Source organism: Oncorhynchus nerka, linkage group LG21 (assembly GCF_034236695.1).
Source record: "Oncorhynchus nerka isolate Pitt River linkage group LG21, Oner_Uvic_2.0, whole genome shotgun sequence".
In the NCBI taxonomy this organism is placed as follows: Eukaryota; Metazoa; Chordata; class Actinopteri; order Salmoniformes; family Salmonidae; genus Oncorhynchus; species Oncorhynchus nerka.
This window is the reverse complement of record NC_088416.1, coordinates 26,690,251-26,707,096: the sequence shown is the minus strand read 5'-3', so window position 1 is coordinate 26,707,096 and position 16,846 is coordinate 26,690,251. Positions and strand designations below refer to the sequence as shown.

At 38.1% G+C, this 16,846-nt stretch overlaps 1 protein-coding gene across 3 annotated transcripts; it reads right to left on the bottom strand.

Moving 5' to 3' along the window:
• Positions 1–110: 110 nt before the first annotated feature.
• LOC115104202 (putative E3 ubiquitin-protein ligase UNKL) lies at positions 111–15,015 on the bottom strand. 3 transcript variants are annotated; one of them, XM_029625478.2, is made up of 16 exons: positions 14,917–15,015; positions 13,883–14,092; positions 10,912–11,088; positions 9,834–10,000; positions 9,033–9,168; positions 8,820–8,937; positions 8,611–8,695; positions 8,355–8,515; positions 7,712–7,900; positions 7,096–7,149; positions 6,260–6,437; positions 6,063–6,152; positions 5,741–5,962; positions 5,381–5,574; positions 5,005–5,262; positions 111–4,832 (listed from the first exon to the last, which is right to left on the bottom strand). In XM_029625478.2, the coding sequence occupies exons 1-16, from the start codon at positions 14,979–14,981 to the stop codon at positions 4,677–4,679; spliced, it is 2,460 nt and encodes an 819-aa protein (XP_029481338.1). In that variant the 5' UTR covers positions 14,982–15,015; the 3' UTR covers positions 111–4,676. The 3 variants fall into 3 exon arrangements, with proteins under 3 accessions (XP_029481338.1, XP_029481340.1, XP_029481341.1); XM_029625480.2 differs by having other exon boundaries at positions 9,834–9,967; XM_029625481.2 differs by lacking the exon at positions 7,712–7,900.
• Between the last annotated feature and the right edge of the window lie 1,831 nt (positions 15,016–16,846).

The following is a 16,846-nucleotide window of genomic DNA, read 5'->3' as shown; positions in this document are numbered from 1 at the left end:
TGCAAGACTATACTTGTCAAGGGGAATTCATCGTTGGGAGTTTAGTGATCTAGAAGTACATATTTTCATTAGTACCTTGTTTTAAATCCATGAAACAAATACTCAACACATTTAAGATCAAAAATGGTTTTAATTCCCAAGATACAATTTGTGAATTCTGTAAACCATTGCATAATGTTGCAGTACAATTGAACAAGTTAATGATACTCTACAAGCAAAAGATTCAATACCCCCTACTTAATTGAGTAAAATGCCAAATCCAGCCTTTCTTTGATGCCATAAAGAGGATCAACTTTAACACAGGGGAACTCCCATTGATCATTTCTATGGGGTAGTTAAATACTAATTCAATATACAATGTCCTATTTGTCCATACTTTATTGTAACAAAATAAGGGACATGTTTCTCATTCGTAATACAAATGTCTACTTCCATCGACATCAGCGCAAATACATCTACGAACTACAGTTCACAATTTAAGAACCTTTTATCCTACAGTCCACCAAAACCCTGAGAAAATCAAATGTATTCCCCCCTCCCCTTAATCATTACACTGATAAATAGAGACCGGAAATCGGCATGTGTTTAAGTCTTACATTTATTTCATTGTATAGCAATTCACAAAACTAGAGGCTACATCATAGCTAACGGATGAACTGCTCTCCATATTATTCCAGTGACCTATTAAATATCTCATTTAGAACGGTACATTCAATATTTCAGGGTTTCTATGTTAAATGAACATTTTGAAATTAACTATTGGGAACAATTAAATGTTTTTACAAAAATTCTATGCTGCAATATGCATTTTTTCTCTCCATACTAAATTGGAACAGCGTCATACATTTATGTATGTGCAAGATTGCATAAAATCTTCAGGTTCCATGATCACAATATTTAATAAAACAAAGAAACAAACACTTTACAAGAATGCAAAATAGATTATGCTAATCCACTGCAGAGCATTGTTACATCTCAATTAACATTGAATTTACAAAACAGAGTCGTACTTGGTGCTTTTCTTTAACAGTAATTGTCTGTTTTTTCTTGTGCCAATAAAGTTGAGTCCAGTATTTATTGGTGGTAGGTATTGTGGCATGTTATGAAGAGTGATATGGCAAATACAGACTGAGATGAAGAAGCAGTATTCATCATTCTAAGGGTGCCCTAAGCCTCCCTTACGAAACATGCAGTCTGGTTCAAAACGGCCCTTCTCTGATCACTTACGAATGCTAGCTCTTCATAGAATTCTTAACTTTTCTGAGCGACAAAACAAATTTTACCACTCAAATCATTAAGTGATAATATCGAAAAAGCTAATCATCTGAGTGGTATCCACCACAGATTTTAATTGGGGAGATTATGGTACATACAATTATCTAAAGGCACTAGAATTTGGATTATTTTTCCGTTTTACTGTAAGCCACCCCTCATTAAGAGCAATACTCTTCAAATGCCAGTTAAAATGACATTAACATAAGGCACCGATTTATAAAAAAAAAAACTAAATTGGTCCGTTGTAAAAAGAACAGTTTAATATGGCCATAACATTGAATGATTTAGAGCCATATTTATAAAATATGAGCTTAAGTTTTATTCAGTGTAAAAGGGAGATGTAATACTTAGTATGCCACATTGAAGAGGGGTGAAGGACCAAGAACAAATGAGTGATAAGAGTTGCTCCTTAAAACTTACTCACGTCTGTATCTGCCATTGATGCTGGTTTAAATAAATCAAGTTCTGTCATTTCACCCGTCAATGACTCACTCATATCTAACCAATAAACAAATGATACACTAATCGCCATCTTTCCAATGACTGCAGTAAATTGTGAATTAAAATGTGAAGAAAACACCAGTCAAGTGAAAATGAAAGCACATTACAGTCAAAGTGTACTCTATACTCCTGACAGCATACAAGTAGTTCACAACCATCAATATTTAAAACTGATTAAGAGATTTTAGCTGTAAAGTGAACAACATACTTCAAAATAGTACTCATCGCAGGAGGTTGGTGGCACCTTAATTGGGGAGGACGGGCTCGTGGTATTGGCTGGAGCGGAATGGTATCAAATACCATTCGCACCGCTCCAGACATTATTATGAGCCGTCCTACCCTCAGCAGCCTCCACTGGTACTTGTCTATATGGCCACTTAAGAATATTAACACGTCACTAACTTGTAGACAACTAGAATTGTGTATGCTGCTAACCACAGTCATTTGTTTTACAAAAAAAGGATGCCATTCGTTTCTGTAAATGCACACCAATCTACATAAGGTGTTAGGTTTGGTTTGTTTCAAATCAGGTTGTTAACGATTTGCTTAGATTACTGAAATTAAGTTATAAAAATAAAAAAGGAAACAATAGCAATAAAGATCTTTGGTAAAACTACAAATGGGCTTCAAGTCCATTGCTATTGTCAGCAAAAGCAGTTGGCATAGTTCTTTGTCATTGAACCATTGAAGAGAATGTTATACTAATTGTACATTTCAATACATATTTTTAAATGTAACTACAAGAACAAAACTACAACACCACTTTGGTTCATTTGAGTCAAGTCCACATTAACTTAGTTGGCATCACAGGAAAAATAAAAACCTGTGGTATATTAAAAGTTGGGGTGAGCATTTACTGTAGCTTTATTAGGATTCTCCAACAACCAATTTAAGAATTGAGACATTCTACAGCAGTACATTGATTGGCCTGTAACAATGTTTTCGAAGATTCACAAAAGTACCCGAACGTGAAAAAAAAAAAACCCACAATTTAATCAAACGAGTCTTTGTTTAAGTGGTACTTCACTTGAACTATAACATTAGAAGTTAAACCTGGTATACCAAATGTTAGACTCCATGACATTGTTATGATACCATTTTGATATATATTAAGTAAAACGTGTTACTGCTTAACGTGTGACAATTTAGGCTTCTGATGTCTGAAATCTGAACTGTGTATGCACAATAACACTCAAGAATGTAAATGCATTACAACTACATGTATACATCTCTCTCAGCAACGGCAAAGCTTGCAAAAGTGAAGTGATCGACTCTACAGTATGCTAGACTCACAATACAAATATATCTGGCAGTGATCTAGATTTGTAGCTGGTTAACGTATGACGCGTATAAGACATGCAATAAAATTGTTTCGCCTGCCATTTTAACATAACATGAGGGAACACTACCTTTTTTATTTTAGGATAAACACAAGTTTTGTTTTTCTGAGTTTCTGAATTACCATCCATGTAAATGTAAACAATTTTATTTCTCAATTTTTATAACTAAGTTACAAATCGTGTACCTGGGAATATGGTTTTCTACTGAACACACTAATTGCTGTAAATATTAAAAGGACCAAGATATAGAGCGAGGAAAAATACATATTTTGAACACAGTAGAAGGTCATTTCAATTAGATTAACCTAGCTAAGCACATTACACTGTCGTATTTGAAAACACAACTTACAGGTTCAACACCATTGATGCATCTTACAAACACCAGTCTAAAATGTATAGCAGAGCCTGTTTTTAATCTTGTTTACAAACAAGACCAGAGTTGTTTCCTTGCTTGCATACTCCCAACCACTAAATCAAAGATTTAAATGAAAGCCGCACCAAAAAAGCACCATTGCCTGTTTAGACAAGGAAAATATATTGTTTGTAAGCGTGAAGTCAGGACACAGGCACTGACAAGATGTATATCTTCATACAACTATAATCTGAGGAAATAATTTGACATAGGATTGGGCAATACACTATGGCATATACATATGATGCAGAAATGTGTGCAGAAGCTTTGACTACCTGTGTCTGCTTTTACAACAATCCTCTAAGCATCGATGCTCATGGTTATCATCGAAGGCAAGGCACTTGAGACTAGAATAGAGGCCAAGTATCAGATATGTTCTAGACATGTTTGAGAGCTAGTAGGAATCCGATCAAATTCACTGTGTCAGACTTATGTACATCAAGACATGCTCCTCTAACAACTACATAATGAACAATTCAGTAAATCATTAAAAGACAATTGATTTGCTAACTGCTTTAGCATAAATGTGCCTTACTGACATTACAGCTGCTGGTTATGCCTAAAATGCATTGATGGAAATGTGTAAATTAAAGAATGAAAAGTAGAAACTATAGTTTAGCACTTTTCTATGAAAACTAACAAGATATATAGAACTATACCATGATTTAACAATAGGAAACATGAGATATTCTAGTATGTTTCACAGTACACACAAAAGCAGGATACATTAGCATATTAAGAAAAATAATATGTAAATCTAAGAAACAAAAACAGCTCAAAGCTAATTTCTAAAATACCCTTTAACAAATTCCCAGGTCAACAAAGTGCTTTAAGAGAAATCAATCTTCACAAAGATGGTTGCAATACTAATAATAATGTTTGACTGATGTGTTTCAGTGATAAAGTCAAATTAGGCCTACTTGGAACTATGGATGCCCAAACTTTTTGGAAAATGTAAGTGATCCATTACAATACAAAATAACATACTACATTTAACACCATTTATGTAGTTCAAATTAAACTATTAATTGAATTACTATATGAATACTATGAATACTGAAACACAAAATGCTATTTTGTATATACTATATGTATTAGTAGTTCTTCAAAGGGCAAATTCCTTAAGTAGTACCTTGAATAATTGTACATCACCACTTCAATATTTTTGTCTTACAGTATGGACATTCTGATTTACTAGGTGCACAGTTCTTACAAAGTACATAATGTTGGCACGGCTGCAGGACTATGCAACGATCATGCGTTTGGCAAACTATACATTTCTTTGACTGAAGCTGATATATTACCTGTGTTGGGAAGAGAAGAGGTTGTATCAGAAACTACTCGCAACAAAATAACAATACAATGATTCCAAGCAAGATCTTAAAAGAAATGTGCTTCACTAGGCTAAATAGTCTGCCATAATGTATATCCTGATCACTATAAATAAGAATGTGTTTAGTATCTGGCCTTTCTTACCCCGTCTATAAGGTCTAGGTCAGTGCGCAGCTGGCTCTGGATGGAGTGGAGCTTTGGTAGAGGGAGCTGGTCCAGGTCTCCATAGCTTCTAAGCAGAGGTGTGCCAGGGGAGCGACACAGCACGTCAAAGTCCCCCTGGAGCTCCTTCAGCTTGCGCTCAGTGTCCTCTCGCTTCTGCTCTGCCAGCTGCCGCTCCACCTCGGCCGACTTTGCTTGTTCTTTTGCATCATGGGAATCTTTCTGCCAGGCCTCACATGCCTGGAACAGACAGACATGTCAAAAATATAAATTGGTTTAACATGGGTCAGGATGTATTGCTTACTGAGGCAGTGCCTTTAGTTCATGTCATAGTTACTGCATGGGACTAGTGTCTGACCTGCTTGACCTGGTGCCAGGCGTCTTCCCATTGCTTGATCTTCCTATTTGCCTCATCCAGCTCCCTGAAGAGCCGGTTCAGGTCAGCGCTGCTGCTCACAGTGGTGGAGCCCAGGCTGCCGAACACTGGTGATGGGCTGGGAGAGAAGTTGCCACTCACAAAGTCCCATATGCTGCTAGCTCCCCCATTCAAACCTACATGGTGGGATCAGGACAATTGTTTCATGTCAAAGCACAAAAAACTAAAAAAACAATAGTGATGTATTTATGAATGGTTGATGATTCCTCAAAGGTAAAAAGAATAATGCTTACTCTTGCATGTTTGTTAAGATTGCTAGTAAATATTATATTTTTAACTTACCCAGAGAGTTCTGAGAGGAGGTAGGTGTTCCCAGAAGGCCATGCTCAGGTTTGGTTAGCAAGCCCTGAGGATGAGTCTGCTGTGGTGCCATTCCTGACAACAGGCACTGGGAGAGGGAGCTCAGAGGGGATGCAGAGAGCGAGGAGTTGGAATTCAATGAAGAAGACCGTGCAAGGGAGCCAGGAATGTTGACCGGAGCGGATCCTCCCAGCATCCTTTGACCTAGAGGGCAACAGGAAGTGTAAATCAATTTCGCAATTTAAAAATGCAGAACACACTGTTAAGTTAATTGTGTTCAATGTTTCAAAACAGGTTTGCTTACTTAAACCAAGACTGTTGTTTTCTTGCTCCTCAAACTCTTTATCAAGAGAGGCAACATTGATGTCACAAAAATTCAGGTCAAGAGCAGAACCTGAAAGAAAAGGCAAGTCTTTTTGTTTTTCTAGAACAATAAGTATTCCTTGTATGAAGAGACACATTCACCCCTCAAACAAGTTTGTACAATACAAGTACACTTACCTATAACTGACTCCACAGTATTGCTCCCAGGATAGAATGGGGTTGCTTTTGCATTCATTGTTGATAAGGTGGTGGGTGAGGAACTATCTGATCCAATACTGGAGGCCAGGCTAGATTCTATACTGGAGGTTATGCTGGATGCCAGAGGGTTCATCCCAGAGAATACACTATTGTGTGTCTGTAAAAGAGGCGTACATAGTAAGGCATTGTTTCATTAATAGTGTCAATTTGAGCAATACTTAGCTTTACTACATTGGTGCTTGGTTAAGAAGTAAGACAAGCCACAGATACAGTGCCTGGTCATATGCTTTAGATGGGAGATCATGAATAGGGTGTTTTTATCAAGTCGATTGGACGGGTCCCAATGACTTTGAAATTATAACAGCAAAACCCTTTTGCCTCTACATGAATACCTTTAAATATAAATTGTTCTACATATCACTAGCAGTGTTTCCCTATGATATTTTTCAGCAGGGGCGGCAAAATTGCAGTTTTAAATCTAAGTTCCTGCAATTCTACACATGTTGCCATGGCTTATGCTATACGAGACTCAAACATTAACATATCAATGGGGGTCCCATTTTTGGAATTTTATACTCTCCCTCACTGTGTAGTTTTTATTTTGGTGATTGGTAGTTCTCAAAGATGAACTTGTTTAAAAAATATATATAGCTCCATTATCTTTTCTACATATTTTATATCTGGTTTTAGTCATTTAAGTTTACACTTAATTATTCTCTATAAAAATCATGTTTTTTGGACTGGTGGTAAATTAATATTAGGGGGAACTAGCTTCTAGGAATACAAAGGCAGTGGCAAAAGCTTTAGTTATTCACCTGCTTGTCTTGGTCCATCATCTTTTGATCACTATGTCCCTTATAGTTCTTTATCTGAAAACAGAGAGCACATTCACATGACCCAACACTTAAACCCAGCAATTGTCTGGGTCTTAGAAAGCCAACACGTTTCTTAAAAGTGAAGAAAATTCAGTTAATAAATCAGTCATCTGCAGCCCTATCAAAAGAGAGAAATTGCCTAATGTTATCACCACAACCCATTAAGACAGTCTAAGACTAAATAAGCAGACATTTATTTTATAACTAATAGATAACATGAACACAAGTTCCATATCCAAACAAAATGTCTAATCTACGTTCATAAAATGTTAAGCACAACACCGAATTTGTCCTGGAACGGGTAAACTATTATTTATTTTGCCTTAGTTGTTCATTTCAGTATTCACCAAGTCATCACAAATTTAAAGAAAATGACATAACATAAAAAAAGTGACTGAAAAATAATTTTATATGGAAATAAATCAAAATTCTGAATAAAAAGAATGGAAACTATGACCAACGTGTTTATAGCAGTGGGTCAGGCCCTACACTAAGCTGAGTACAGGGGTCTTCCCGTAAGGACGGGGAAAGAGAGAGAGCAGTCTTATTGTAGTACCTGATCCTCGCGTTCAAAGCCCGGCGCTTTGGGATAGTTAGACGTCAGAGATGACACACTTGACGTGGTGGACTCTGAACATAAGCTACCATTAGTTAAGCATTTGGACCTGCCGATGGGTCCGATTGGGGACAATGAACTGTTGCTTCCTGAGCTTGGCGTTACAGTCGGACTATTAGAATATGAAACCTGAGGGAGAGAAGTACACATGGACTTAATAGGGTTTTAGAGCCAGCCAAACAAGCCCAGCTTTCCTAACAAGGCCAGAGAGCAGATGATAACTGAAGATATTTAGATGGAATATTGGCTTCAGAGAGAGAGAAAATGACACTGAATTGTTAAGGTTTGGTTTCTATTGAATCCTATATTCATTTGAATTACACTGTATGTTTCTTGCTGCACTAGTACTACCAGAAACAACATGATGTTACAAACTAGTTAAATAAAAGGCAAGTACAGAAAACAGAAGAACGGAAACATAAAATGACAAGAATATACAAAACAAAGGTGTGACATAAGGAAAGTTAACAGTTTAAATATCTATTCAAGGTCTTATCTATAGACAGCATGTTTTTCATACAAACTGAGATGCCTTTGTAAAAGACAGTGGAGAGAAGCATAGAGTAGTAATCAGATCACATACATTCCCCACTTGGCCGTTGTTGATGCTGCTGATGGAGTGTGCACTGCTGCCCCACTCGCTGACCGGACACTCTGAATACTGCTGAGAGCCCAGCTTGGCCTGGGAGCCCGACTGCATCGCTGTTAGCAACGAGTTCATGGTCTCTTCCGTGGAGGGAATTCCTGAAAAAGTACACAATCACAGACAGGAGGTTTTATCTTTGAAAGGTTGCCAACAAGCAAGACAGCGGTGACTTATTTTGAGGAGCTTCACTTACTTTCTACATGCGCAAACGCACAGAACGGCCCTCTAGGACAATAACCAGTTTGCCTCATGTCATTACATTTGGTGGATTTGTAGATCTGAAGTGAGAAAGACAGGTTCTCTGCTCATAACTGTGTTTTCCCAAATGAAGGTTTGACAGATTCCCCATTGCAAGAGACGAAATGTGCTAAGCGTTTATAAAGTCTCCAATGTCCCACTTACCTCTGGGTGGAACTGCTGTTCAGTGCGTGAGTGACAGTATTGACAGCTGTCTCCGCTGTCACACTTCGATGGCTCTCCCCACTCATCCCCATGTTTCACATTGGGACACGGAGTTGACCTGACACATCATTTAAAGGGTTAACTACATATTACAGAAATATTACACAGTTGTCAAAAGGCATACTCTGTCGTTTGACAGTCCTAATCGCCTACCTGTATTTGAACTTGCGTGGATTTCGTCTTCTGTCTCTACTATTGTGGTAGTGAGGGCAGGCATAGCCCTGTCTGCATAGTCGTGGAGGCTTGGTGCACTGCTCTGTTTTGTAGTTTGCTAAAACAAAATTGGTGTCTGGAAGGAAAGCACACAATGAGTTTGTATGCACACAAAATGATTATTGTGGATAGTCAGATTAATATAATCTTTTGACTTCAAACGTTTACATGCTTTTCAAGAACGAGTCCCCTAATAATCCTGTATACATGGCCATCTGAAATCAGGCTACCTGACGGGACTTTGATGAATGCATAAAAAAATATATTATAATAATAAAGATACGCTAATGAAAATAAACCACAGCGACCATGTTATTTTTGCGAAAACATTTTGATTCTTAGACAAAGTTCGTATGTGAAAACTATTTCTAATATGCATACTTCAGTTTTTCCAAACTCACTTCACTCGCACAAGAGGAAGCTCGTGCACACCTCTGAACTCTGATGTCCTAATAATGAGAAAGATTGTCCCGAAAACCAGATGTTTTAATCAGCGTATGCTTACAACCATTATGATAAGCAGAGTAAGGTGTTAATATGACTAATGCCATACTCTGCCTTCTGCCATAATCAGTTTTATATTGATTTATTAATGTGCATATAAACATACTCATTGTAAGACATTCTGTTATTGACCTAATGCCAAAATATAACACAACAGGTCAAGAAAATCCAATCAATAGAAAAATGGATGTGGCACTGGGTAACAACGACACCAGAATCAATGTGTCTGCTGCTCACCCTGCCACCGGGGGTCCTCTGTAAGAGTCTTCTCTATCATGGCTTGGCTGGCCAGTACTCCAGGCTGTAGATCAGGGATACCTTCTCCAGATCCCAACTGGCCATTCTGGAGGGCTTCCTGTGCCTGGATCTCTCTGTGCACATGAAGAAGATCAGTGAGAGAGCTACTACACAAAACAAAGAAAAAGAGGAAGAGACAAAAATGTAGAATATTCAGGCAATGCCTTGCTCTTACAGACTTGTTCTGCTCAGTTGCTAGGCAACGCTGATACCACATTTAATGTTGTTTTTGTTAAATTATTTCAAGCTCCCATTCCTTAATGTGACGTCATTCATGGAACGTTGGACAGGGTATTGCTATTTTCTAGTGACAGGAATTTAAAATGTGAACACATGGTTCATAGTAAAGGGGCAAATGGGTGTTATTGTTAAGCTTAAGTCCATTGCTTGCATTACAGATATGGGCCTAGTTTTTGTATCCATCTCTGAGATATGTGGGGTTATTACTTCATATATACCACTGAATCTTTCATCCCATTAAATAAATCTCCATCATTTAAAACTTTCATTGTTTGTACAGTATTGGTACTCAACAAACCCAACATCAACCCTGGCAATAAGTACACTATGACTGATGTCTATGAAGAGAAAAATTGTGCTTTCATCTGCTCTTAGCCCCGGCCAGTTCGAGAGGCACCAGGGAGACTAATTGAGCTTAGAAAATAAGATTAATACGCTTCATTCTCCCACTTCCATGTATGGGCATGTACTGGAGTGGATACAGACTCACTTCTGCAGAGACAGCTAGGCCTAACATGTCGAATCAAAGTAACACTAACAATGGTAGAGAAGGGGTTGACAGCCAGCTTCAAAAATATGGTCTACGGGTAAATTGTAGAATTTCATTAAAACTATGATTTACGAATGGAATCACTTGGTACATTTTGTTAGTGCATGGTCAGACCTTGCATGATTTATCCTTGTGTACTCAGCTAACTGGCTTAACAAGCCTATTCACATGTTTGTGAAGGTATGACACCTTGAGAACAGAGTGGTTACTAAAGGCATGATATATCACCTGATATCGTAGACCGGGGGGCGGAGATCATGTGGGCCATGGGCAAAGGCGCAGTGTAGGCCGTTCTTCACGCAGTGCCCGCGGGCATCAGTTTCATGGATACAGGTACCAGTCTTGTAATAGCGAAGATGGTACTTGCGCTCTGTGTCACCAGTGGTCCGGTGCAAGTAAGGACAGCTAGACAGGAAAGGAAACGATGATTAGACAAATGCAGACTTCCTCATTAAAATGATCAGAATTTGATGTGACAGAGATACAATCTGCATAAAATATGTCCTATGTTTCTAGAATTCTATGCTGTGCTTATCCTAAGAAGTCAGTCCACAGATTTTAATTGAAAGGAAACAGACCGAGGCTAAAGGAATGAGTTACATCTGTCTTCCTCCCTGTATTAGTGGCAACCGTTCATCTTGATGCTTAATATGCACATCAGACCAACAAAAATGTAGCCAATGCCCACAGTGGGAGTCAGAGGAATGCAACGCCTTTTATAGATACAGAGCTCTCACAGGCTTTGATGTATGGTGAGGAATTTAACATAAATAATAGCAACATCGCTATTAATGTGCTCAAATTCACATTGAAAATGCTAGATAACCAAATCAATTTCTCAAATACAGCAAAAGCTTCTGACTCAGTAACAGTAACCATGGCAACGGATGTGATGCCACGAGAAGAGAGCAGCCACTGGTAGAATGAGGAATAGAGAGTGAAGTGCTCGCTCTCAGGCAGAGTTCAAAAATTTTATAAAACTTTCAATATGACAGCTGGTTGAATTGAGGAACATTGTTTACTTACTGCAGTGAAATTCCAAATACACTGATATAGTAAACTGGAACTCAACCTCAATGATTAACCAACCCCTCTATAAAAAAGTATTCAGTATGCTACAAATTTGCCACATATACTATTAACATCGCATCTAGTCGCTACCTCTACATATCATTAAAATGTGGATCTGATCAAAGCACTTTAACCAGACATGTGCCATTGAGGATTGTCATTGAACTAGTGAGTGAGACGTTTCAAATTACTCCATTTCTTTATGGTGCTCTGACACAAATAAGCCCAAATTATAGGAGTGGTTTGAATATCATGTTTCAGAGCTGTTCTTCTTAGTGTTGAACAGTATCTTTCTCAAGATATAATCTAGAACATCTATCCTGTCTTATTAAATAGGCTAGGTTATTAGCTGTATAGCCTGCTTCCTTTCAGTGAACCTTTAATTCTGTTAATTTTGTAGGGAGACTTGTAAAAATCCCCAACCAACACATACAATATTAACATTTCCATATTTTTACTTTAACCGATAGCGCTGCCAGTCTGTTCCAGTAGGCCAAGTATGGGCATTTTGTAATATTACTCAGGACAGGTTAGTAGTCCTGGGAAATGCCTGGGACTTCACAATACTTAGGTGCCAATACGATATGTATTGCGATTGGCTCCCTATTGAAAAAGACAATAGCTTGTTTTCTATGAAGGAAAAATACTGGAGTTTTGGTGCAGGTATCCTCAACTAGAGCAGAAATAATATTATGATATTGTGAATACGATATATCGTCAAATAATATCCTGATATGTAAGTTCCCCCTTCACTACAGGGTAGCATTCTGTTTTTTTATAATAACCCTATGACTTTGTTACACCTGGGAACTGAATAGTGTAGCTTTTATTTTTAGGTAGATGCAGATGAACTGCTAATGTATGAATGTATTCATCCTTCCTTTGGTGTCTATCCGCACCACCACAAGCTTTCTCATATGTAACCTCAAGTGGCAACTGTATCCGCACAACGTGACTTGCTATATTATATTTTAGGCTACATCTATTACCATTTGTACATGCTATCATTATCATGGTTGTGTCTTTACAAATGTGTAGGCTCATTTAGGCCTATTCTTTGTTATTTTCATTTTCAGTAGACTGATGTCACACCAGTAGTGAAAACTACAGTTCTAAGAATGAGCTGAAGTGGCATACCCCAAACATTCAAAATATGTTCCTCTGATTTTGTTACAAAAGTGAAAATAGCTGATGCTTTGAGGGTTGGGCCAAAAAATGCTGCAGTAGCCATTAAACAATAGAGCAAGAATATATAAAAGACTTACATACTCCATTTCTACCCCTCAGTACATCTCTATTAATTATCACAAAAGAGTAGTTATGCGCAAGCTGAGCAGATAATTGAATTAGGAAATCCCTCTTCTACTTAGGTTTCAATGAACATGATGATACAGAACAAGTGGTAAAAACCAGACACGTCCATGTATAACTACTTGTGACAACATTAAGGATACAAATACAAAGCAGGAACTCATACAAAGCAGGAACTCGTTCAAAGCGACCTCATTTTCAACGGACCCAGGAACAATAAACATTGGTTGCTCGACCAATGGGAGAAGGCTATGTGCAAAGGCGGTTCAATCACGAGCAAGAAAACAGGGGGTGTGTTCATCGTTTCCTTGTAAGCTGGAGGAAGAAGCTCAACCCCACTCTGTAGCTCAAAACTGACGTGTCCAGCGAGAATAGCAAAAAAACATCCATGAAAGACAATGAATGTGGTTAACTCATCCAGTTGGTTCCGCATTATTGAGAACGGCTGTCGTCCCACTCCGGGGCCATACGAGGCCATGCGGATCGACATTAGCTCGAACAATAGACAAGTCAACAACACCATGTGCAAGCTAGGTCATCACCAAACTCGTCGTGCGAGCTGAATTCTGTGCAATAACGATATTTCACTTCAGGAATTCGCATGAATCGGACTTCCTACTGAAACAATGCAGCATCCATAAAATATTAGCAACACCGTTATAAGTGTGCTCACTAAATTGGCAACCTGCACACATTGAGTGAATTCTCAACCGGAATGAACAACAGCCACAAAACAATATTGATAAGCATGATACAGTATCAACAATCTAACCAGAACATAATAATTTACAGGGGAAAAATTAAGCTTAATACTTACTCTTCTCCATCTGGGCAAATGCCCGTAGTCTCGTCATATTTTGTGCAATAAACGTCAGGGCTGTAGTTAAAAGTTCCATCTCTTCTTCTAATCGGTCGTCTTCGCCTCTGGTTGAGGAAATGCCAATGAAAACATGTAAAGGGTCTATGTTGTGTGCACTTGTGCTGCAGGAAGAGAGGGCACTGTTCGGTCCTAAACTCCTTCAAATATCTGCAAAATGGAAAGACAAAGGCAGTGTTAATGACAGACACCACCAGACATCGTGTAAAAAAAGTATTGAGTCCAAAGCTCAGGGGAAATATCGCATTAACTTTGATAGAAATGTTACAGCTTCGCTATTTAAAATTTAAAGTAAACACTATCTATGCTAAAGGTAAGGAGATACACGTTTACACCATCTACAACTAATATTTGATTGACACTAGCTAGCTATGTAGCTGAATTTTACAATCAATCGAACTGCTTGAACTACTTGGTAGTGATAGCTAGTAGCTATCTACTTTGACCATTCACATACAATCCACGCAAGATGTTCGGCGTTGCACTCTAGCAACAACCAGAACGTACGTCAAAACACATGCGTAGACAGGCAGCAAATAAGGCCGAGGTGGAAAGAGGAAAAGGATACCACTGCTGGCTGGCAAACCATTCAACTTCGCTAACGTTACCCAGTCCACGCTAGCACGCTGACTGGCTAGCTAACGTTAACCACCAACCAAGTTCCTGCGAATTCCGCTTTTTAAATGTTACGCCTATTTTTTATGTGGAACATTTTCATGGTCACGCAATACAATTATACACATGTATTTGTTAAAATTCAGTTACCGTATCAATTTGAATATGTAGCTAGCAAGTTAGCGCCAGGCTAACTGCGTGCATTGGGAAGAATTTACAAAAGGAAAAGCACCATGTTTTACTGCACTACGAGTGAAGGAATATCAAGCAGTCCAACTATAAAACAATATTATGTACATAAAAGCAGCACGGTATTTTAACGAAAACGTCTTTGTCCATTTAACGTTTGCTTTACTTACGTATAGTGGGTTGGTTTCTCGGTTTGAGGAGAAGCGTTCGCCGCCGTTTTCGAAACCGACGGCATTTTCAGTCAAAACAATGAAACGCGCCTGCGCGAACTGTCCCGTTTCGTTCCATTAGCGTACGAAAAGAGATTTTTCTTTATTCTGTAAATGTGTCTACCACGATCCGTGCGTATATTCAACATAACTCACAAATAAAACGTTGATGTGTGCATATATTAAAATAAAACTATAGTCCGGAAATATGTAAATCATATATTTCACAAATTAAACCATAATCCGTGAATATGTATAAATATTTCACAGATATTCACCATAAATCAAAAATAAATATGATTTGTAAATATATTCAATACAGTTTACAAATAAAACTACAATTTGAACAAATGTATTAATATTTGCATGCAAATATTCAGAAATCCCTAACATTTACAACTTTGGAAAGTGTATTTGTGCATTCAAAAAGTGCTTGTGGATCTGTAATAATAGCAATAGTACAAAGTTACATAACAAGCAAAGCACACTGTACACATCCTCGAATCACATCAAAAATATGCTGAGCAAAATCATCAGCAACGTCAGCATCACCATGTTATGATGACCAAGGACAATGAATTTGTGCATTGTTCCTGTTCAGACAGACAGACTTGCCTGCCTCCCTCTCCCTGTATTCAAACGGCAATGGCATTAGGGGTAAAGGAGTGTTTGTACAGGTTGGTCTTGACAGCTGATTAAAATAATACATTTGATCAATTGCCCTGAATAAGCTGTGTATTTGTGCTAGGACAAAAACAAAACAAAAGTCCACCCCTTTGGGTCCCCAGGACCGTTTTTTGGGAAACTCTGCGGTGGGTCCTTGGGGCGAGTCAGCTGTCAGATCAAGCAACTAAGGAAGGGCCTGAAATAAATGGGAGATTGACTAGTGGGGAGTTGCAGTAGGGTCCAAAAGCAGCCGGCTCAAGCGTTATTGTCAGGTTAATCATTTTCACAACTTTGCCCAGCCCCTTAACTCAATGATGCAACACAACACAGAGATGTATTGTACTGACAGTACTGACACAGAATGCATGTATTGACTAGGAAACAACATATTAATACATTTATCTAAGCATGCACAACAAATGACTTGGCTAGCTAGCAAGCCTACACGGAGCAGAAAACAGTAGCTGAATTTCTAAAAATTTCTAATCAGATAATGTTACAATTTCTTAATACCTCCACACCAGTCGGGAAAGAGTGATTTGTCCTGCCAAAGCATCAATTGCCCTGTTAAGTCCCTGAAAGACAACAGATTGGAAAATAGGATTTGCAACATCTCAGTTTAGCTTGTTAGCCAGATCACAACTCAGATTTTTGTTTATTGAGTAGTTCTTCAAAATTGACACATTCCTGAATTAACAATTAACTATTAAGCTGTGTTGTAAACTAATTAAGTAAAAAATAATTTAAAGTACTACTTAAGTAGTGTTTTGGGGGTATCTGTACTCGATAAGTTTTACTTCACTACATTCCTAAAGAAAATCATGTACTTTTTACTCCATACATTTTCCCTGACACCCAAAAGTACTCGATACATTTTGAATGCTTAGCAGCACAGAACAATGGTCCAATTCACACACTTATCAAGAGAACATCCCTGGTCATATCTACTGCCTCTGATCTGATGGGCTCACTAAAAACACAAATGCTTAATTTGTAAATTAGTGTTGGAGTATACCTCTGGCGTATACAATAAAATGGTGCCGTTTATTGATAGAAGGAATTTGAAATGAATTATACTTTTACTTTTGATACATAAGTATATTTTAGCAATTACATTTACTTTCGATACTTAAGTATATGGACTAGTAACCGGAAGGTTGCAAGTTCAAATCCCCGAACTGACAAGGTACAAATCTGTCGTTCTGCCCCTGAGCAGGCAGTTAAC

Excerpts from the sequence above, each read along its gene's own strand:
- LOC115104202 (XM_029625478.2), bottom strand. The coding sequence starts at position 14,981 with ATGCCGTCGGTTTCGAAAACGGCGGCGAACGCTTCTCCTCAAACCGAG. Across the intron at positions 8,516-8,610 it reads TGCGTTTGCGCATGTAGAAA|GAATTCCCTCCACGGAAGAG; the intron begins GTAAGTGAAGCT and ends GTACTTTTTCAG. Across the intron at positions 4,833-5,004 it reads ACCTAGACCTTATAGACGGG|GTAATATATCAGCTTCAGTC; the intron begins GTAAGAAAGGCC and ends TTCCCAACACAG.